This window comes from Pseudophryne corroboree, chromosome 5, assembly GCF_028390025.1.
Source record: "Pseudophryne corroboree isolate aPseCor3 chromosome 5, aPseCor3.hap2, whole genome shotgun sequence".
Taxonomy (NCBI): Eukaryota; Metazoa; Chordata; class Amphibia; order Anura; family Myobatrachidae; genus Pseudophryne; species Pseudophryne corroboree.
Window position 1 is genome coordinate 501840875 of NC_086448.1, and position 24135 is coordinate 501865009.

General features: G+C 44.2%; 1 protein-coding gene across 2 annotated transcripts in view; it reads right to left on the reverse strand.

Moving 5' to 3' along the window:
• LOC134927912 (protein-glutamine gamma-glutamyltransferase 5-like) overlaps positions 1 to 24135 on the reverse strand; it is a 352569-nt gene that overhangs the window by 156345 nt on the left and 172089 nt on the right. For both annotated transcript variants that reach the window (XM_063923027.1, XM_063923026.1), the window contains exons 9-10: positions 19835 to 20080; positions 18811 to 19131 (exon numbers count right to left, since the gene is read on the reverse strand). In XM_063923027.1, coding sequence (XP_063779097.1) covers positions 18811 to 19131; positions 19835 to 20080 — 567 coding nt within the window. The remainder of the gene's footprint in view (positions 1 to 18810; positions 19132 to 19834; positions 20081 to 24135) is intronic.

Here is a 24135-nt window from a genome sequence, read left to right on the forward strand (position 1 = left end):
AGGCTCCCTTGCTGTTATCTGTGCTAAACCAGTGCAATCCTGATTACATGGAATGGGATCATCCTGAGAGGACATATCCTCTGCAGCATATGACACAGAGTCCCTGGATATTGCTTAATGGAGACCATAGACACTCCACACACACACAGGGGAGGACAGACAAAGTTTCACCCCCAAGAATGGCAAGAGAGACACAGAGATTGGAGCCAACCCACACACAGCGCTTTTAATATAAAGGGAGACCCCCTATCAGCGCTAACCTTAATAGGTTACACAGTCGTTTTGCAGCCTCCCCCCCCCCCTCCCCTTCTACAACCCCCTGGTACCGTGAGAGATAGCTGGAGTTGTTCTGGAGGGACTTGCTCTTCCTGGACAGCGCTGTGCAGGCAGGAAAATGGTGCTGACCGCTGCTGGGTCCGCTCTGAGGAGAAGCTCCGTCCCCAAAATTGCGCTGTCTTCCCGCACTTCCTAGGATTATGCTGGCCTGAGGATTTATGCTGGCTTAGGTCTCGGGACCCTGACAGGCTGTGCGACCAGTGTAGAGTGTAGGTGCTGGCTCAGGGCGCCCCTCATAGCGCCGCACTATGCACCACTGAGCCTCCGGAGTGCAGTTAATACTGCGCTCCTACTCTGATGCCGCCATCTTCACACCGGCCCCCTGCTAGCTAGGGGGGTCAGTGACTCATTCGCCACTGATCTTCAGCTCTGTAAGGGGGTGGCGGCATGCTGCTGGGGTGAGCGATCCCCTGTGGCAGGGAATGATCTATCCCCTCAGGAGCTCAGTGTCTTGTCAGCGGAGATAGTGGCTCAGACCCCACAGGGCGGACACTACACCCCCCTGTCAAAGTCAGAAAAATATCTCTATGCACACTGCCATATTTGCACCTCACACAGGCCTGCGCTGCGCATGCGTGCGCTCTCCCGTGCGTGCGCATACTCGCTGTTGCGGGCACCCGCGGGCGCGCGGTATGTGTATTTACGGTAGAGTTCATGTGTTCGTAGCGTGCGACTCAATCGTTACATATTTTCACTATATAATGTATTTTGTAGATCATGGTCCCTTTGATAGATTCTGAAAGTTTGGTTAATGTAGAATGTTCATGAACAGAGAAATCCCCCTTTGTTTGATACGAAGGGTCAGACAGGAGTAATACAGTGGTGTTTAGTATCCATCGGAAGAGTATCTAATTAGCAATATTCCGGTGTTGGTTTGAAGCGGATTAATCGCTCGTGCGAATAGTTATGGACATAAGAAGTTTATGTCCATTTACTATTATTTGCACTTAATTATCCATGCGGCGGGAAACCCAGTTTCCCTCCCACCTGAGCTGTTGGAAATAGTCACAGCCCACCTGTATGAATCAACCTATGACCTTTTGTTATAATGCGAGGAGGAATTCCTGTGTCCAATGAACAATGAGATTGTAGGGACCATTGAATCGTATTGTGTGTGGGGCATAAATAGACAAGCCGATCACATCCAGCTCTCACTCTTCAACGGTTATCATTGCTGAAAATCGGGAGCTGGATGTCCAGAGGCGCATGCGATCGTTTCCTTTGTGCGTAAGTTTTCTCCGCAATCATATTGTCTTTCTTGTGGTTATGGGCCATATCTCTCTCTCTCTCTCTTCTCCTCTTTCTCTCGTAGTCTCTTAAACGTAATAGTATTGTATTGTATTTCCTGTGTAGTTATCTGGTTAGGTAGTCTATGTTATATTGTAGTGTATGACTTGTATTGTATTAATTCTTTTGCAAGTATAACATTCATAATATATATATTAGGCGTTGGACCCTAAGCACGGTATCTGTGTATTTCTTATAGTGTTAAGTATTCTCAGAGCGTCGGTGACGCTCAAACAGCTTTCAAGTTAATAAGGTTACACTGTGTTGCATCTACACCCTATCTCTACACTAAGGTTTTACAGCATATTACATTGTTTATGGTTTAGATATAAAGGTTTAACATTGTGAGCGTCTGCGCCGCTCGTGATCTCCTCGTGGTCTCGAGCGTCCGCTACGCTGATAGCGTAGCATTACGGTAATCGCTCACCTATAAGTGTGCCCGATACCAACAGCGTATTCTCGTGAGCGTCTGTATCGCTCGAGCAGCCCGCTCCCGATACAGCGCCCGTTACGCTATAGTGAACCATTACGTTAGTCAGCAGCCAATAGTATGCCTGCCTGTGATCTCTTGGCCGTGAGCGAACGTGACGCTTGAGCGTCTCGACCACGGCTAAGCGATTGTTACGCAACGAGCGTACCCTTACGGTACTTCATACGTAAATAGCGTACAGTGTTCTTAGACCTCATAAAGGGTTTTATATAAGATAAATATTTAGCTTTATCAATTGGCCGCTCGTCCTGTCCTTCACATATCTCTGCTAGGTAATTTCAGCAGACATTATCCATCAGCAAAGGGCGGGAGATTATATTCTTCGCAGTGCTGACGGGATAAGCGTCTGCTTCGCTTAGTAAAGGGTGCTGAAGGAATCCGGAACCGGAGGTAAGAACAACACACTAGTGTCTTTTAAAACTGTTTATTTCTGTCTTGCGTACACACGCACATATCTGCATTTCTTTTTCATTCGTGTATTTTCATATATCACTCTCCTGTTTGCCATTTTATAATTGATAAAACGTGCTAAGAGAGATTTGTCGCTATTTCATAGTTAAAGTGTAAAACCCACACGCAGCTCTACCTAAAGGTAAAAGGAGAGATTGGTGTGTTGCGCAGTAGACGATCGAGGATCATCTACATTGATAAACGTGTTAGTTGTGTTACGGTGGACATTGGTTTTGTGTACACGTGTCTCTAACAAAGGGCTGAGACTCGCGTACGCAAAGGCCGACGCACACAGCGTAAATTACGCAACGGAGCGTCTGGGTACGCCCACGTAACTCAAGTCACACGACAGTGTTGATTTTTAAGTAGCGCAACAGGCGATAAGTAGCGCAACAGGCGATAAGTAGCGCAACAGGCGATAAATAGCGCAAATCTATTTTAAATCCGAAATTTAGATTAACAGATCCTTCTCCAAATTCACAACACATCTGGTCTAAAGAAAATTTCTGCGCAGAAATAGAAATAGAAGCAAAAGTGTACGTGTGGTGAGTGAGTGTTTTGTATATATAAGTTTATACAATTTTACAGGTTGAACCACAAGAAGTCGAGTTCTCGCAGAGGTACATACATGTAAGTGACGTGCATGGTGGCTAGGGAGGCATCTCTGGTTAAACATAAAATTTGAGCAGTAGAGTATAGTAGACCAGGAGGTCATACTACAGACCGGGAGGTCCAGGTACAGCAGACTAAGAAGTCTGCCATAAAAGAGAAAAGGGCACAACCCAGGGGGTTGGTGCAAAACCCATATAGGCCAATAAAGCTCTGGCTGAAGGAATTCGCAGCCGAAATTCTCGATTCCACTGGTCGCTCAGCACATAAGATTAGTTGCTTATGTGCTGAACGATTGTACCGCACGTAATTGTGTACATTGGTTAATCTGACCAGTACCATTTGTGTACAAACCCGGTCGTAAAACTATTTGTACACTCTGATGTGATTTGTGTAATTTTTTATTTTCTGAAGGGAAGTTCGCTGGTCACTCAGGAATTGTCCAACAACCAATAGTTACTGGAAAGAGTAAGTGTTCTGCGGATATCCCTCGCATGTTCCAGTAAATAGAGGTTCATAGGGGCCCTGGGTCGAGTACGCCAGCACTAAGGCAGTGTGTGGGTCGTATTGGTCGGCGTGGGCGAGTGAGTGGGGTACTCGGTAAACCGCCACCGTTAGCCTATCGTGAACATTTTGGTTTTTGTAAGGGTTCGCTGAAGACCCTGATTGAAGGTCAGAGGTGGTGAAAGCAACACCTGCAAGTTATGGGGGCCGATTGTTCAGGAAGGGGGCGATCAACCTCGGTTCGGGTTGATTCAGTGAACCGACCAGTCGGGTCGGCAAGGTACGTAATGTGTGAAAAATATGGTTCACATACAGAGGTTTTATGTGATGAATGGGAGAGAATGACAGTGCATGACGGGGAGAAATTCCCAAGAGTAGGTAGCTTTAGCCCAGAAGTGTTGCAAAATTTAAGGAGGAGGATATGTCTCATTAAATCAACAAAGAGACGAATCCAACATTATGATTATTTGCAGTTATGGCAACAGGAGGGTGAAATACATAGAGGATTGGCTCTGGCGGCAGGATCTAATCCTATCAAGAAATTGATAGCGACGGCCCCGCCGCCACCATACATATCAGGAGAGAAATTGGTTGCGGAGAATGACGCATTAGGGTGTAACAAACAAACACTTAGCAACTGTGTAAATGTTAATAAGTTAACCAATGCAAGTATTAACCCGTGCAAGTTGTACCCTGTTTTGAACTTTCCCCAGGAGTGTGATCAAGAGGACGAATCGGCAACAATATCGGCGCTCTCTCTAGCAGCCACCATAGCAGAGACAACAGTAGGCACGGCTCCACCCACGAGATTAGTAACAAAAGCCCCTAGCGGAGGGATAGGTGAGGTCGTATCTACAGGTAAGTACGGCACCATACACTACGCTGAAACCATTTCACCACAGGCTGTAGAACCTACACAGAGTGATGTTAGTAGACTTAATCCTGTTAGGGTAATAGCAGTGCCAAATGGGAAAACTGACACGACAGGAATCACACCTGTTAGGACCATTGCCATGTACAGCCCATTTTCCCGAATGGAATTAAGAACCATAGTGTCCGAATTCCCTGACCCTAGGAAAGTCTTAGTTGCTAGTCAGAAATACATCAGAGACCTAGGGAACACTTTAGAGCCCAATAACAAAGACTGGCAGGTATTGCTGAGGGCATGTTTACTCTCAAATGTCGACGCAGCTCAATTTTTGGCTGACTGTGGATTAGATCAGGATGTACCTCTTACAGATGTGTACAACAAAGATAACGTAAAAAGAATAAGTTTACAGTTAAAGGAGTATTTCCCAGCGGTAGTTAAGTGGAATAAGATTTTCTCCATTAGACAGAAAGAGTCAGAAACTGCTGCAGAATATTTTCACAGGGCATTACTAGAAATGGCAAAGTACACAGGTATAGAGGACATTAAAACAAACATAAACCATCGAGAAGTAGCAGTATCTGTACTAATGGATGGTTTAAAAGAGACATTAAAGACAAGAGTACAGACCACGCAACCATGTTGGCGAGGTCTGTCGGTGGCTACTTTGAGAGAGGCTGCTATTGATCACGACCGGAATATCACCCGACACAGGGAGTCACAAGGTGATAAGTTAATGGCCGTAAGTATACAGGCCCTGACCACAAGGCAGCCTTTGTATAAATCACCAAACCCTGTGGGTAACTCAAATGTGGTAACTTGTTTTTCTTGTCATAGACAGGGACACATGGCACGAGACTGTAGAGTGAAAAATTCACAAAACTCATATCAACCCCCTAGACAACGACACGACACACGACATTGGGTGCAGGGTCCGCAGAGATGGAGTTATGAGCCACATACAGGGGAAACAAAAAGATACCCCCCGAACAGAGACTGGCAAGCCACTGGTAGTTCCCATTTAACCCCTTCACAAGTAGTTACTGCCAGCGGGATTCAGGGAGGTCACCATACCCAATAGGGGTGTGGCCATACCTGTAATCTGCAGCCAGTAAAATTGATTGCAAGTCTTGGGAGTGAACCAGAAATTGCAATCAATGTAGCTGGTAAATCATTAAACTTTCTTGTAGACACAGGGGCGGCCAAATCAGTGATAAATTCGACAGTGGGCATGAGAACCACTGGTAAGACAATTCCAGCCATAGAAGTAACAGGAGTAGTCCAGCACTACCCTGTTAGCAAACCAGCCGAGATTACAGTAGGGCCGTTACATACCAAGCATTCCTTTTTGCTGGCTGCATCGGCACCGACTAATCTCCTGGGAAGAGACTTGTTGTGCAAAATGGGGTGCGTCATTTATTGTACTCCTGAAGGTGTATTCTTGGACATACCTGAGAATCACGCTCAGGAAGTGCGAGACATGTTAGACTCCCCGTCAAAATTAATGTCACATACCATTATGACAAATAGGACTCCATCCCAAGTAGAGGAAATGACATCCCAGATACCAGAGTCACTTTGGACTAAAGATGGACAGGACACTGGATTAATGGCAAACGTAGCTCCGGTAGTTGTACAAGTAAAATATGGTAGGATAGCTCCAAAAATCCCACAGTACCCTCTGAAGCCAGAGGTGGAGTTATGAGTGTATCCCGTAATAGAGCGCTTGCTACAACAGGGCATTCTGGTAAGAACGTCCAGCACTGCCAATAGTCCCATCTTCCCTGTTAAAAAGAGTGGGGGGAGGGGTTACAGGCTAGTGCAGGATCTAAGGGGGATTAACAAAATAGTTGAGAGTCAGTTCCCCGTAGTGCCAAATCCAGCTGTCATCCTTATGCAAATCCCTCCCACTGCGAAATTTTTCACTGTTATTGACCTCTGCTCCGCTTTCTTTTCGGTACCTCTGCACCCTGACAGCCAATATTTGTTTGCATTCACATACAGAGGAGTCCAATACACATGGACTCGATTACCACAAGGTTTCATAGACAGTCCAAGTATCTTTTCCCAGGCTTTGCATGATTGTTTACAGTCTTTCCAACCAGAGAGTGGATCAGTATTAATACAGTACGTGGATGATCTACTACTGTGTTCTGATTCATTGGAAGCATCCCTGAAGTATACGAAACAGCTCCTGTTTCATCTTTCAGATACAGGACACAAGGTTTCCAAAGACAAGTTGCAATTATGCCAAACTAAGGTAAAATATTTGGGACACTGTCTAACACAAGGACTGAGACACCTGACCGCTGATAGAATTCAAGCAATTAGAGACATGACTCTGCCACAAACCCAGCAACAGATCAGAACATTTTTAGGAATGTGTGGGTATTGCCGTAACTGGATCCCAGGGTTTTCCATTCTAGCGTTACCTTTGCAGGAGATGGTCTCCTCAAACAAACCTGATCGGATTTCGCATACAGACGAGTCCGAGATGGCATTTGAGAGACTTAAACAGTGCCTAACGCAGGCACCAGCATTAGGTATGCCAGACTATGGGAAACAGTTTGAGCTGTACGGAACAGAAAGTGCTGGTTGCGCGGCAGGCGTCTTAACCCAAAAGCACGGTGATGCCAGCAGGCCAGTAGCATACTACAGCGCTCAGCTAGATACGGTAGCGCGATCCCTCCCCACATGTTTGCGAAGCGTTGCTGCGATAGCATTGCTAGTAACGAAAAGCGAAGATGTAGTGCTAGGTCACAACCTCACAATTCATACACCACATGCAGTGTCAGCCTTGCTAAATTCTGCCCAAACCAGACACGTCTCATCAGCGCGGTTTACAAGATGGGAATTGGCACTAATGGCCCCCGTAAACATCACCATAAGGAGATGCAGTGCATTAAATCCTGCAACATATCTCCCAGGTGTGCCTGGACAGGCACAAAGGGTGGAGGATGAGAGTGGTGGGGAAGGAGAATTTAACACAAAGGAAGACACACATGATTGTATGGAATATTTGACCCAAAATTTTACCGCAAGGCCTGACATCAGTGACAACCCACTGGAAGATGTAGATCTAACTTTCTACACGGACGGTAGTTGTCACAGACAGTCAGACTCGGGAGACTTGTGTACTGGATACGCAGTCGTAGATGACCAAGGCACCATAGAAGCGGAACCGCTAGGCCCACCTCACTCAGCCCAGGTTGCTGAACTGGTCGCCCTAACCTGAGCATGTGAATTGGCTAAGGGCAAATCAGCCAATATCTACACCGACTCTAGATACGCATTCGGGGTAGTCCATGATTTCGGAGCCCTATGGCGCCTCAGAAATTTCATGACGGCAGCTGGTACACCGATAGCGCATGCAGCCCACATCAAAAGGCTTCTAACAGCGATACAGGAACCCGACAGAGTGGCTGTTATCAAGTGTAAAGCACACACATATAGCCAGGACCCAGTATCACTTGGTAACAGCCGAGCAGACGAAGCAGCTAAGTTAGCAGCTGGTACCCCCAGACAGACAGACACCACACAACTGATGGTATTTAATACCATCAACACACAGAAGTTGTGTGAAATGCAAAATTTGTGTTCCACACAGGAAAAGGCAGTCTGGAAGGCAAAGGGATATGGCCAAGAGTCCTCAGGACTCTGGACAGATGGACAAGGTAAACCGGTGGCCCCCAGAGCATATCTCCCATGTTTAGCTGAGGCAGCACACGGGCTGACTCATCTGGGCAAGGAAGGAATGTGCAAGTTGGTAAGAGCATATTGGTGCGCCCCAGGATTTTCATCTCATGCAAGTAAAAGAGCAATGTCATGCCTTACATGCTTGAGAAAGAATATCGGAAAGGCAATACCAACAGAACCATCTCATATCCCACCTGCAGGCGGCCCTTTCCAGGTAATACAGATTGACTTCATTCAATTACCCCCTTGTCGAAATTTGAAATATGTACTTGTTTGTATAGATGTTTTCTCAAATTGGGTCGAAGCATTTCCTGCGGCCACAAATACCGCTATGTTTACTGCTAAGAAAATTGTGCAGGAATTTGTATGTAGATATGGTATCCCTAGAATAATTGAAAGTGATAGGGGTACCCATTTTACAGGTGATGTCTTTCAAGGAATGTGTAAGTTGATGGGAATTGATAGCAAGCTGCACACTCCATACCGTCCACAGGCGAGTGCAAAGGTGGAAAGAGTGAACAGCACTATTAAAAATAAACTGAGTAAAGTTATGGCAGAGACAGGATTGACATGGCCAGAAGCTCTACCCATTGTACTGTACAGCATCAGAACCACTCCCAGGTCCCCTCTTAATCTGTCTCCCTTTGAAATCTTGTTTGGTCGACAACCGCATGTTATGATTAACCCTCAGGATGATTTGAAGTGTAACAATGAAGTGACTGTAAAGTACTTGATTAACATGAGTAAACAGCTAAGGAATCAAAATGATAATTTGAAGTTAGTGATTCCTGATTTACCAGATAGTAATTGTCATGACATTGAACCTGGGGATTATGTAATGATACGGAATTTTCTACGCTCAGGTTGCCTTATTGACAGATGGGAAGGACCATACCAAGTCTTATTGACTAGCACTACAGCATTGAAAGTTGCCGAGAGAGAGACTTGGGTTCATTCGTCCCATTGTAAGAAGGTTGCTGATCCAGAGAGGTCCCGTGATAAGGAACAGACGGTAGAGGAAGTTGTATCACTGGAGTGTCTGTTCCAGGAGGACTGAGGCGGCACCTGAGCATCGAGAATCACAAGATCAAAAGCAGTTGTCGATCCTCCGTTTCCCTTCTATTGCTTTTCTCCACTTCCCATCCCCTCTCCCTCAAATTATTTTTTCCCCATTCTCATTCTTCTTCGTTTCCTCCTAAGATGGACTTGCCTCAAGAGACTGTGATCCGGATTTTCCTGTTGACCATGATGTTGACCAGAGCAGTCTGTTCCGGCGAGAGTACCATGGAGTTCGAGAGAGGTTCTGGAATGGGTTCTGATGACAGAGATGGAGGCGTAGTTTTCCGAGAACAACATAATCAACAAGCAAAGGCGAGTATCAGAAAACGATCCGATAGCATTGACCATAGAAGGAATTGTGAAGGATTGTTAGCTGAAGAAAACTGTATCTGTAGGCTCTGTGACAACGTAGTCGAGGATGGGTGCATTAAGAAATGCCAATCCAGTTTTAATATCCACATGGACCGGCATCCATTGAGTGACTATCACTCCTTAGTGGGTAGTGTGCTAAACCAAACAGATTGTTGGGTATGCTCTCAAGTACCTCAAGGTCATAGCAAATCAGGACTAGTACCATTTCCTTTAACGATAGGGGAGGTACTTGAGCTAAGTGGTGGGAGGCCGGTGGACAGGAGGTTTAATATCTCCAGTCCTCCTAGTTTGAAGCTCCACCAATATCATGTGGATAGATCCCTCATATGTTTTAACATTTCCAATCCCCGAAAGCCGGGAAATTGGGAAGTGTCATGGAGTAACCAAACCATGACCTTTTCATATAGAGCAGATAGAATGCCGACAGATACAGAACTTATACGCCACATAGCCAGTAGAGGAAAATCTTTCCGATATAGGTATACCCTAGGAAGTAGGATTACGAGAGTTGGAGAGGTATCACCAGGATACTGTGCACATATCGTACAAGCTGATACGTGTACTAGACAGATGGGAGAATTAGGGTTAGGAGATTTCACATGGAAGATGTGTAATATGGTTATGTCCTACTCCGTCCCATATGTTCTCCCCGATGATGCATATTTCATATGCGGGAGGAAGGCGTATAAGTGGCTTGCCCCAAACTCGGAAGGATTGTGTTATATTGGAAAAGTATTGCCTGAAGTAATGACTGTATCACATGCCAAAATGAAAGATATACACCGTGTTGCCCAAGCTCCTTATACTCACACCCATTACGAGCACGTAGTTAAACGGCACCTGATAGAAAGAACAGAGCATCCGGCCTCTGACATGATCCATGAATCCACCGGGATTCAGTTTCTACTTGCGTTAGACATCACTCGCACCGCCAGAGGAGTGTTGAATTATAAATACATATCTGCGCTCGCAAATTTGTTAGACAATATCACAGAAATGTATGATGACACGTTTAGGTATACTGGAAGAGAACTTCAAGCTTATAAAACAGAACTAGTTCAGCATAGAATGATTCTCAATTATCTCACAGCAGTAACAGGTGGATATTGTGTCACACTGGCAACGCAGTACGGCGTGAAATGTTGCACATATATTACAAATAGTACCGAGGACCTGGTCGAGGTCATAGACCAAAAGATGGACGATATTCTCCAACTGAAGTGGGAATTTCGCAGGAGACACAATCTCACCCTTGCTGCTATGAGTAATGAGCTGACTGGTTGGGTGTCATGGTTGAACCCGCGAAATTGGTTCTCCGGTTTAGGAGAATGGGCTCAAGGAGTCATAATGGATGTAGGGAAGTTTCTCCTATGTATCTTAGGTGTTATCATAACGATTGGCTTGATATTTAGATGCGGTCAGGCTTTAACGAAGTGCAAACGAAGTACCAGGGTGATGAGTTTAAGGAGTGAGGAAACTGTAATTCCCATGGATTTGATTTACGACCCGACGGTAGAAACAATGATGTAATGAAAATGCGATTATACGGTCCGTTTCTTTCACCTGTTTTTCCGTTTTCCTCCAAGGTAAAAAGACCCACTTGGACGAGGAATTTGATGAGCCGATATACAGACAACAGATGGATTAAAGAAGAAGTTTTGACAACCTGATACACAGATTTTTGATGAACTTTGCCATAGATCCCCAGTTTCCCTAGAAATTTTAAAATTACGCTAGCCCAACACTTTTGTAAATCTATGGACATTGACAAAGCTTTTGCTCGCACCTTATGGGCAAAAGCACAAAGAAGACTGCATTCAACAGACACCGAACAAGACTTCAACCGACAAATGTTCATTTACCTGACATAGAATACCACTGCATTTACCGTAATTATGTCTTTTCTTCATCTCTACAACCTTCAGGTAATTACACACATAGTATAGGGAATACAGGCACAGATATCAGCAATCACATATTCCCCCATTCATGTATCATCAACTAAAATGTGCTCCCCATTTTGTTCCGAAAAGAGCTCGGTAAAGTTTGACAGCCCATCCACAGACCCGTACCACGGGATAAGAAGGAATTCAAATGTATACTTCGCAATGCCTCGAAGCTTGATTTAAAACACGTACGGCACGATGATACATGACCCCCAAACACGGATTCATACACACATGCTTCTGCTATCTCACTAGGTCATACCCTTTTCCTACCTTCTCCTCTCCTCCCCTACCCAACCATGTAAATGTATTAACCCCTGACATATATTTTTCTCTTTTTGAAATGTTTTAGGAAGTGGCAGTTATTGTTGACTGCCAAAGGGTGGACTGTCAAAGTCAGAAAAATATCTCTATGCACACTGCCATATTTGCACCTCACACAGGCCTGCGCTGCGCATGCGTGCGCTCTCCCGTGCGTGCGCATACTCGCTGTTGCGGGCACCCGCGGGCGCGCGGTATGTGCATTTACGGTAGAGTTCATGTGTTCATAGCGTGCGACTCAATCGTTACATATTTTCACTATATAATGTATTTTGTAGATCATGGTCCCTTTGATAGATTCTGAAAGTTTGGTTAATGTAGAATGTTCATGAACAGAGAAATCCCCCTTTGTTTGATACGAAGGGTCAGACAGGAGTAATACAGTGGTGTTTAGTATCCATCGGAAGAGTATCTAATTAGCAATATTCCGGTGTTGGTTTGAAGCGGATTAATCGCTCGTGCGAATAGTTATGGACATAAGAAGTTTATGTCCATTTACTATTATTTGCACTTAATTATCCATGCGGCGGGAAACCCAGTTTCCCTCCCACCTGAGCTGTTGGAAATAGTCACAGCCCACCTGTATGAATCAACCTATGACCTTTTGTTATAATGCGAGGAGGAATTCCTGTGTCCAATGAACAATGAGATTGTAGGGACCATTGAATCGTATTGTGTGTGGGGCATAAATAGACAAGCCGATCACATCCAGCTCTCACTCTTCAACGGTTATCATTGCTGAAAATCGGGAGCTGGATGTCCAGAGGCGCATGCGATCGTTTCCTTTGTGCGTAAGTTTTCTCCGCAATCATATTGTCTTTCTTGTGGTTATGGGCCATATCTCTCTCTCTCTCTCTTCTCCTCTTTCTCTCGTAGTCTCTTAAACGTAATAGTATTGTATTGTATTTCCTGTGTAGTTATCTGGTTAGGTAGTCTATGTTATATTGTAGTGTATGACTTGTATTGTATTAATTCTTTTGCAAGTATAACATTCATAATATATATATTAGGCGTTGGACCCTAAGCACGGTATCTGTGTATTTCTTATAGTGTTAAGTATTCTCAGAGCGTCGGTGACGCTCAAACAGCTTTCAAGTTAATAAGGTTACACTGTGTTGCATCTACACCCTATCTCTACACTAAGGTTTTACAGCATATTACATTGTTTATGGTTTAGATATAAAGGTTTAACATTGTGAGCGTCTGCGCCGCTCGTGATCTCCTCGTGGTCTCGAGCGTCCGCTACGCTGATAGCGTAGCATTACGGTAATCGCTCACCTATAAGTGTGCCCGATACCAACAGCGTATTCTCGTGAGCGTCTGTATCGCTCGAGCAGCCCGCTCCCGATACAGCGCCCGTTACGCTATAGTGAACCATTACGTTAGTCAGCAGCCAATAGTGTGCCTGCCTGTGATCTCTTGGCCGTGAGCGAACGTGACGCTTGAGCGTCTCGACCACGGCTAAGCGATTGTTACGCAACGAGCGTACCCTTACGGTACTTCATACGTAAATAGCGTACAGTGTTCTTAGACCTCATAAAGGGTTTTATATAAGATAAATATTTAGCTTTATCACCCCCTTAGTCCCACGAAGCAGGGAGGCTGTTGCCAGCAGCCTCCCTGTAAAATAATAAACTCTAAAATAAACTTTAATAGAGAAACTCTGGAGAGCTCCCCTAGCTGTGACCAGCTCCTCCGGGCACATTTTCTAAACTGAGTGTGGTAGGAGGGGCATAGAGGGAGGAGCCAGCCCACACTCTCAAACTCTTAAAGTGCCAATGGCTCCTGGTGGACCCGTCTATACCCCCATGGTACTAATGTGGACCCCAGCATCATCTAGGATGTAAGAGAAAAAAGAAAAACAACAACACATGGACAACACAGGACAACATATTGGGTCGGATTCAGAGATGGACGCGGATGCGGCTGTATCTATTGGCAGTCGCTCATCTGTGACTTTATCCAAATGCTTCTACAAACCCCTTCCCTTCTGTACATCTGTCTGCCTGAATGTGCAAGGACTGATTCTACAACTGTCAGCATCTGTAGGTGCTATAATGCCAATTGCTGCATCTTTAGATGCACCATCAGTTGCACCATTGGAACTTGTGGCGGCGTTGGGGGGGCGCGGTCCGGACAACGCAGATGTGTCCGGACCATTTGCGGGGTGGGCTGCGGCGGCTGCGTGACTTCACACGCAGCTGCTGCATTCAATACATTGCGAGTAGCCGTCTGCCTTTGCAGCTAGGCTGCGTAGGCAGGGAGCTACTCAGCAGGTGCAAAAGCATCTCCGCTGTGCGATGCTTTCACTCGTCTGCAAGGGGGTGGGGGGAGAGCCTGGCATGCAGGGTGGACTAGCCCTGTGCTGGGCGTCCCCCCGCATGTCAGAGATTTTGATTGTAGATGTGCATTTTTTCGCACATCTACGATCAGGTCTGAAATTGAATAAGTGCCTTTCTCCACACTGTCACAGCTCCAGCCTCAGCACTCCAAGCCAACCCTAGGCAAAACCAACTCTCAGGCGTGATTGTGCCAAAACCAACCTTCAAGCGTGACAGATCTGGTTCATTGAGGTGCGATTTTTGTGTGACTGCAAAAAACTATTCTTAGTAAATTCGCTATTTTCTATGATTCCAATGTTAATTTTTATAATGTTTGCTCCGATGGTCTTTTGCTGCAATTTGGTGTGGGAAGTTCCATTTGACATGCAATTTCCATGTCCTTAATAAATTTGTGATTTGCAAAATCGTGGCATTTTCGCAAAAAAAAAAATCAGAAAATCATCCCAAATCAATTGTTGAAATAACTTTTGACTAGTGCTGCTGCAGTGTGGTATGAATAATAATAATAATAATAATAATAATAATAATAATAATAATAATAATCACCTCAATGGTAGATATTTATGATGCATTTCTTATATCAGTAAATAATTGTTAGAAAGGAATCAATGATGTCTTGTAATGTAAATCATTCAGCCAAATAATAGATGTTATTCGGCTCCTGTATACAGTACTTCATAGTGTGAGATCGGCACATACAGTATGTACACCTAATTAGGCTAATTAACCAATATAAAGGAGTCCATTGTTTTACAGCGAAAGTTATGAAATAGGCTTCTTTGATTTTGGAAATTTGATCTATCACTTAGTTGGGCCTCTTAATTTTAATTGTATTTGCAAAATGACATAAATGCATCTGTACTTATCAATTTGTAATTAACTAAAAAGTATATTAAAGCCCAATTGTCCTTTATTTGCGAATCAAACTGACCAGTATACTGTATGTATTTCAATACTCGCATCACAAGAGAATTTATTAAAAATATATATTATTTACAAATAGAAGCGTTTTACAATGATCTGTAGTCATTTGACACGTTCCATTGATGTTTCCGAGTGTCATTTACAAAGTAAAATAGTGGGACACAAAAGGCATGCGGTGAAATGCCACCACCGGAATACCGGCGCCACAGGCTTTTCTCCCTCTATGGGTATCCGGTAGAAAGCCCCAGTGAGCCCGCAAGAGGCTTTCTACCACTCGCACCACTGCTGGCATACTGGTGGTCGGGATGTCGCTGTCGGGATCATGACAGCCAGAATCCCGATTACCGGTAAAACGTATGTACAGGTTGAGTATCCCATATCCAAATATTCCAAAGTACGGAATATTCCGAAATACAGAATTTTTTGAGTGAGACTGAGATAGTGAAACCTTTGTTTTCTGATGGTTTAATGTACACAAACTTTGTTTAATACAATATGTTTAATAACTTTACATAGAAACATAGAATTTGACGGCAGATAAGAACCACTTGGCCCATCTAGTCTGCCCTTTTTTTTTATCCTTTAGGTAATCTCAACCCTTTTTGAACCTTAATTCTTTGTAAGGATATTCATATGCCTATCCCAAGCATGTTTAAATTGCTCTATAGTCTTCCTCTACCACCTCTGATGGGAGACTATTCCACTTATCCACTACCCTTTCTGTGAAGTAATTTTTCCTTAAATTTCCCCTGAACCTCCCCCCCTCCAGTCTCAGTGTATGTCCTCGAGTTCTAATACTTCTCTTCCTTTGAAGAATGTTTCCCTCCTGAACTTTGTTAAGACCCTTGATATATTTGAAAGTTTCTATCATGTCTCCCCTTTCCCTTCTCTCCTCCAAACTATACATGTTAAGATCTTTTAGCCTTTCCGGGTACGTTTTGTGATGTAGGCCATGCACCATTTTAGTTGCCCTTCTTTGTACACTCTCTACTGTATTTATATCCTTCTGGAGATATGGTCTCCAGAACTGGACACAGTATTCCAGATGGGGCCGCACCAAAGACCTATACAGTGGCATTATCACTTCTTTTTTCCTGCTACTGATTCCTCTCCCTATGCAACCAAGCATCTGACTTGCCTTTCTCATTGCTTTGTTGCATTGCTTTCCTGCCTTCAAGTCACTTGAAATAGTGACTCCTAAATCCCTTTCCTCCTCAGTAGTTTCCATTATAGTACCCTTGATACTATATTTAGCCTTTGGGTTTTTGAGACCCAAGTGCATGATTTTGCATTTTTTAGCATTAAACTGTAGTTGCCACGTTCTTGACCATTTCTCAAGCCTAGCTAGGTCATCAATCATTTGTTTTACCCCTCCCGGTGTGTCTACCCTGTTGCATATCTTTGTATCATCTGCAAAAAGGCATACCTTCCCTTCAATACCATCTGCAATGTCACCAACAAAGATATTAAAGAGAACTGGACCAAGTACAGATCCCTGGGGTACTCCACTGGTAACATTTCCCTCCATAGATTGCACTCCATTAACTACAACTGTCTGTTTCCTATCCTGCAACCAGGTTCTTATCCATTTAACTGTTTTATAATCCACCCCCACGCTTTCAAGTTTATTTAGCAGTCTGCGATGTGGGACAGTGTCAAATGCCTTACTAAAGTCTAGATATGCTACATCTACAGCTCCCCCTTGATCTATTATTTTCGTCACAGAGTCAAAAAAGTCAATAAGATTTGTTTGGCATGATCTACCACCAGTAAATCCATGCTGTTTTGGATCCTGTAAGTGGTTTGATTTAAGATATTCCACAACTCTTTCTTTTAATAGTTTTTCCATTACTTTCCCCACTACTGATGTAAGGCTTACTGGTCTGTAGTTACTTGCTTCTTCCTTGCTTCCACTTTTATGCAGTGGAACTACATTTGCTCTTTTCCAGTCCTCTGGAATGGCACCTGTATTTAGTGACTGGTTAAATAATTCTGTTAACGGTGTAACCAGCACATCTTTTAGCTCTTTGAGTATCCTTGGGTGTATCCCATCTGGTCCCATTGATTTATCCACTTTTAGTTGTGAAAGTTCTGTTAGGACCTTCTCCTCTGTAAATGTACTTTCATCTACCTTATTTTTATGAATGTCCTTGCAACTTAACTGTGGCCCCATCCCTTCTTCTGTAGTAAATACTGAGCAAAAATAATTATTTAGGTGATTTGCTATTGCCTTGTCTCCCTCCACCAAATGCTCACTCTCTGTCTTAAGTCTTATTATTCCTCCATTTGATTTTCTCCTTTCACTTATAAAAAAAGTTTTGCCCCCTTTATCTACTGACTGGGCCATTTTTTCCTCAGCTTCTGCCTTTGCACGTCTGATCACTTTCTTAGCATCCTTCCGTCTGTCAAGATACACCTCTTTGTCATTATTATTTTGAGTCTGTTTGTATTTCCTAAAAGCCATCTTTTTTGCTTTCACACTAGTTGATACTACTTTTGTGAACCACACTGGGTTCCTTTTCCTGGTGCTTTTCCTAACCCTTTTGATACAAAGATCAGTTGCACTTAGTATTGCACTTTTCAGTTTTTCCCACCTCTCCTGCATTCCTTCCAAGTTCCACCAGTCCACCAATGAATCACTTAAACATCTCCCCATTTTTACAAAATCAGCATTTCTAAAATCCAACACCTTTGTTTTTGTGTGACAGGAGTTGGATGCTGTCTTTATACTAAACCATACTGCTTGATGATCACTGGATCCCAGGTGCTCACCCACATATATGTCGGATATCCTATCACCATTTGTAAGAATTAAATCTAATATTGAATCTTTGCGAGTGGGCTCCGTCACCAATTGCTTGAGAGATGCTCCCTGTAAGGAATGTAGAAATTCAGCCACTTGTAGCTGAATTTGCAAAAGACCCCTCCCAATTTACATCAGGTAAATTAAAGTCTCCCATGATTATGACTTCTCCCTTTAAAGCCATTTTAGTGATGTCCAACAATTGGTTTCTGTCCAAATCCTGCCCCTGGCCTGGTGGTCTATAGATCACCCCAATGCGAATAACATCCTTCTCCCCGGTTTCTATGGTGACCCAAAGGGCCTCAGTTTTGTCTTCAATATTTTGTATTAAAGTAGCATTTATGCTTTTTTTCCACACACATTGCTACCCATCCTCCTATTCTTCCTATTCTATCCTTCCTTGTGTATTAAATTACCTTCCGTCTGTGTGTATAAGGTGTGTATGAAACATAAAAGCATTCTGTGCTTAGACTTAGGTCCCATCGCCATGATATCTCATTATTGCATGCAATTATACCGAACTACGGAAAAATCGGATATCCAAAATATTTCTGGTCCCAAGCCTTTTGGATATGGGATACTCAACCTGTATTCCGGTTATTACATTATCTCCATTTAGTTAGGTTTCTGAATCAGCTTAAGTACTTACGTGGCAAAGATAATATCTATTTTTTGTTTTTAATATATATTATTAGGCCATGATCCTATTGGGGAGATTGGTACTTCATGGTAGCAATTATATACATCACTGCTTTTTCCATACATTTTGTAATATATAATTTTTACAAGGAAAGATAGCTTACCTTCTTTTGGTTTTATTTTAATGAAATCTGATTTTTGCCATATTAGCTTCATGTTTGTGCCGTTGTTCTCCATGGTCTGAGCATTAATATTAATGTTTAGTTTTTTCTTTTGAGATGTCAGATTTGTAATCAAAACAATTAGCTGGACATCCTGACCAAAAACTGGAGGATCTTTTAACTTCAGTTTCATATTTAATCCAATATCTGTAAGAGGAGGATTTGGAGCAGGAGTGCCAGGAACTTGGTTGACGGAGTCTTGGCCACCTGGATTGTTCTTCTTTTCTAAGGCTTTTTTAAACACAAGCCTTTCTTTTTCTGATCCTAGCAGGACAAATTATACTGTACATTAGCTATGCAGCAATGCAAACAAATTATCACTAGTAATTAGGTGAAATATACCTTGCTTTTAGTTCCTCTTTTTTAAGGCCTTTGCTGTTTTTCATTGTTATTGCATAATGCGGGTTATTCAGGTTTGTTAGCAAACCTAAAATGCATGCAACTGGGCAGAACCATGTTGCACTGCAGGGGGGGCAGATGTAACATGTACAGAGAGATTTAGATTTGGGTGGATTATATTGTTTCTGTGCAGGGTAAATACTGGCTGCTTTATTTTTACACTGCAATTTAGATTTCAGTTTGAACACACCCCACCCAAATCTAATTCTCTCTGCACATGTTATATCTGTCCCACCTGCACTGCAACATGGGTTTGCCCAGTTGTGATTTATAATAGATTGCTTCAGTTGCTTATACCAAACTACCTGCAAATGTGTCCAAGGAAGAGGAAGAGGAGGATGAGGATGTTAATTTACTAGTAATTTTTGTATATTATTTTGCACAAGTTCTCAATTTTCGGCTCATTTTTATTTTATTAATAATGTAAAAAATACTACAGTAAGCCTATGAATGGGATAAACAGTGGATCATAGAGATAATTTAGGACCTGTATAACCTATAAGGTATTGACCATTAAATCATGATTATTTAGGATCATAGTGCTCAACATCATAGACATTACATTTACCTTCATCATGTTTGTAATTATGAGTAATATCCATTCGCCCATCATTCCCGACATTCTTAGTGCTGATTTGTATTCCAACTGAATAACTGTCATGGAAAAACCTTTCTGGTTTAGATTTATCTGGGCCAATAACCCATTGAATAATGTCAGCATTGACCTCAGCAAACACAAAAGGACCATCGTAATCAAGATGAATATCCCCTTCTTTAATGGCTTTTACAGAAGCAGGTCCACAGCAATATATACCTGAAACAAGTATAAATATTAAGGGGAGCTATGTTTATGGATACAGAAATAGCAAAATCCTTTAACTTTCCCAACATTACTTGACCTTTGGGGTCCCATGTTTTTAGGATGTTTTATGCATGTGTTCCCATAATAACATACTGTATACTTGGATGGCTGTAGGAGAGCTGCCTGACAACTAAATTTTCCAATATATAGGTGGAAATGACAACTGGTACCGGATTGGTTGGTCACAACCCTCATCTAATCAGCATTGTCAGATTTCCTACTGCCTCCTAAACCAGCCTTAGTAGAAGTGACCAGGGGACAGCTACACTACAAGTATTCCGTGATGTACTATTCTCATGGGGGAATGTTAACATGGACAGTGTTATGATTAGCATTACTACCTCACAGCACTGAGGTCATGGGTTCGATTCCCACCATGGCCCTAACTGTGTGAAGTTTGTATATTCTCCATGTGCTTGCATGGGTTTCCTCCGGGTACTCCAGTTTCCTCCCACAATCCAATTATATACTGGTATGTTAATTGGCTCCCAACAAAAATGAACCCTAGTGTGAATGTGTGTGTGTGTGTGTGTGTGTGTGTGTGTGTGTGTGTGTGTGTGTGTACATGTTGAAGGGAATATAGACTGTATGCTCCACTGGTGCATGTGAATGGGCAAATATACTCTGTAAAGCGCTGTGATGTGTGCGCTATATAAATAACCGGTAATAAATATATAATAATATTGTTGGTAAATTATGAAATTTATGAAATCTATAAAAAACTATGAAATCACTGTCACCTTTCCTCTAACATGACACCAATATAGAGTCGTGTGCGCAATACATTCTTACATATCGTCCTTCCTCAATACCGTACTTAGCTGTACCCCTGTGGTCTGTGAGCCTCTGTCATGTCTGTCAGTGTAGTTTGTGCTCAAAATCTTAGGTTCCTGCTCATATTTATTCACAATATCTGCATCCTACAGATGTGTCCACATACAGCTTTGCTCAAATTACAGCAAATAGCCCTATTTGGCATACTACAGACTTGCGACTTACAGTAACCCCACGTCTAGTGTCTTTTGCTGAAAATATGCATCTTATTCACATTGCTAATGCAACAAAAATACAGTGGTACATAGAATGTCATGTACTTCTGTGTGTTTTGGCAGCCAAACAAGCGTGGTCAGTAGACCACGCACCCATAGTGGCACTGGGGACAGGGGACTATGGGCCTAATTCAGCAGTGTATGCTTAAGTGCAGAGATGGCTATTTGTCGATTTCTGCACTTCTGCGCATGCATGCATGTCAATCGCAGTTTAAGAGCCGGCGGGGGCGGCGACAGGACACCATTGTGGAATTTATGAGGCAGCAACGTAGCATTGGGGGGGGGGTTTGTTTAGACATTGGAGGTGTGTGTTGACCATTTGTGGGGCAGGGCGGGCCGCACTGGCTGCGTGGCTTTGCAGCTAGGCTGTGAAGGCAGGGGGCTATGCTTAAGATGCAAGAGCATCGCTGTTTAGAGATGCGCTCGCATTTCAGCGGGGCAGCCTTGCCCTGTGCTGGGCGGCCCCCTGCATGTTAGAGAAAGGAGTTGTAGTTTTGCGATTTCTCACAAAACTACAACTCTTGCTGAATCAGGGCCTACTGTATATGTGCCCCCTTTCCCCCTCCATATCCAAGTCTATACAGTCCATACTCAGCCCTCCCCCCTCATGCTCCCTTGCTTCTCCCTCCACATTCATTATTAGCCCACACTTTTTTCTACCCAACATCCCCTCCTTGTGACTTGGGCCTTACACACGTTATGCCCATAGAGCATACTTGCCTACCTGACCCTCTCCATGAGGGAGGAAATGCTCTGTTCCTGGACTTTCCTGGTAATGTATGATTGCCATCACCTGTGGTGAGCTAGTTAATTGATAAGAAAGGTGTTTCACCACAGGTGATGGCAATCATACACAGGGGTGTATCTAGGGGTCTGAGAGCCCCTGGCAAAGTAAGGAACTGGCGCCCCCACCTCCCCCATCCATGGACACTGAGGGGGGAGTTGCAGATAGGCTGAGATCAGGGACACTGAGGGAGAATTACAGGGAGGGTGCAGGTAGGGACAATGAGGTGGAGGGCTTACTGGGAGGTTGAGGTCAGGGACATTGAAGGGCAATTACAGGGAGGCTGTGGGCAGGGACACTGAGGGGGAATTACAGGAGTGTGCAGGCAGGGACACTGAGGGGGAATTACAGGAGTGTGCGGGTAGGGACACTGAGAGGGAATTACAGGAGTGTGCGGGTAGGGACACTGAGGGGGAATTACAGGGAGGGTGCGGGCAGGGACACTGAGAGGGAATTACAGGAGTGTGCGGGTAGGGACACTGAGAGGGAATTATGGGGAGGGTACGGGCAGGGACACTGAGGAGGCATTACAGGAGGATGTGGGCAGGGATACTGAGGGGGAAGTCACAGGGAGGCTGAGGTCAGGAACACTGAGGGACAATTACAGGGAGGGTGCAGGTGGGGACACTGCAGAGGAATTACGAGTAGGGTGCGGGCAGGGATACTGAGATGGAATTACGGGGAGGGTGCGGGCAGGGATACTGAGATGGAATTACGGGGAGGGTAAAGGCAGGGAGACAAAGAGGGAATTACGAGGAGTGTGCGGGCAGGGACACTGAGATGGAATTACAGGTAGGGTGCAGGCAGGGACACTGAGGAGGGATTATGAGGAGGGTGCGGGCAGGGACACTGAGATGGATTTACGGGGAGGGTGCAGGCAGGTAGGGAGACTGAAGGGGAGTTACAAGAAGTGTGCAGGTAGGGACACTGAGGGGGAATTATGGTTAGGGTGCGGGTAGGGACACTGAGAGGGAATTATGGGGAGGGTGCGGGCAGGCATATTGAGGGGGAATTATGGGAAGGGTGCGGGCAGGGACATTGAGAGGGAATTACAGGAGTGTATGGGCAGGATCACTGAGGGGGCAGTTGCATGGATGGGGCGGGCATGGACACTGAGGGGGAATTACAAGGAGGGTACAGGCAGGGACACTGAGGGGATATATGCACACATACATACGGTTAAAAAACCCTCCCTAGGTGTGATGGCAATACATGTCCCAGCAAATCCAGTTGACAAGGTGTGCTGGGACTTATAGTCTCAACACAGCTGGACAGGCAGTCACTGGTCTAGATACCTCTCCATACAGAGCTCTTTGTAACCTGTGATCCAGACTGCCAGGATAGACCATGCAGTGCAGCTAGGGTACCCCAGAAAATGTACAGGTATGCTCAGGCTGCACTGCTGACTGGTGCTGATTGTAGTGGCTGCTGTTTGGTGACAGACCGAGTGGGACCAATGAGAAGGGGAGCGAATGAGGAAGAGGAGGTGCCTCGCCCCTCCCCATAACTGGAAGTGCTCCACTCCCCGGCTATATTCACTATCATTGTGACTAGCCACAGAGAGTGTCAGACTGCAATTCGCTTCTGAGAGTCCGGCAGTGGATGAGCACTGCTAAGGGATGTACTCAGTGAGAACTACTATGTCACTCTACCCCCTGGTGCGGGTGGCACTGCCAGGCGGCGCCCCCCCCTTTGGCCGGCGCCCCTGGCAAGTGCCATTTTGGCCAATAGGAAGATACACCCCTGATCATACATTACCAGGAAAGTCCAGGAACAAATCATTTTCTCCCTCATGGAGAGGGTTAGGTAGGCAAGTATGCCATAGAGTAGTCGTGGAAACACTGGCAGTACAGAATACAGACAGTACAGCAGACAGCATTAGCAGGTGCAGGGTCACAGTCGATTCACCGCCCTAGTTATGACCCTACCATTGTGGAATATGTTTTTTACTTTGAACAATGGTAGTGAAATCAAGATGGCACGCACTGAATTTAAAAAGAATCAGCATATTATCCTGGAAGTCCTTGCTTCAACAAAGATATTATGGTAATGTAATAAACTATTAATGTGCATGCAGTCCTCTATTAATTGAATAAACTGCTATAGGACTGTAACCAGCAGAGTTAATGTTAAAATGTATGTGACTCTTATCCCACCTTGATCATAAGCATATA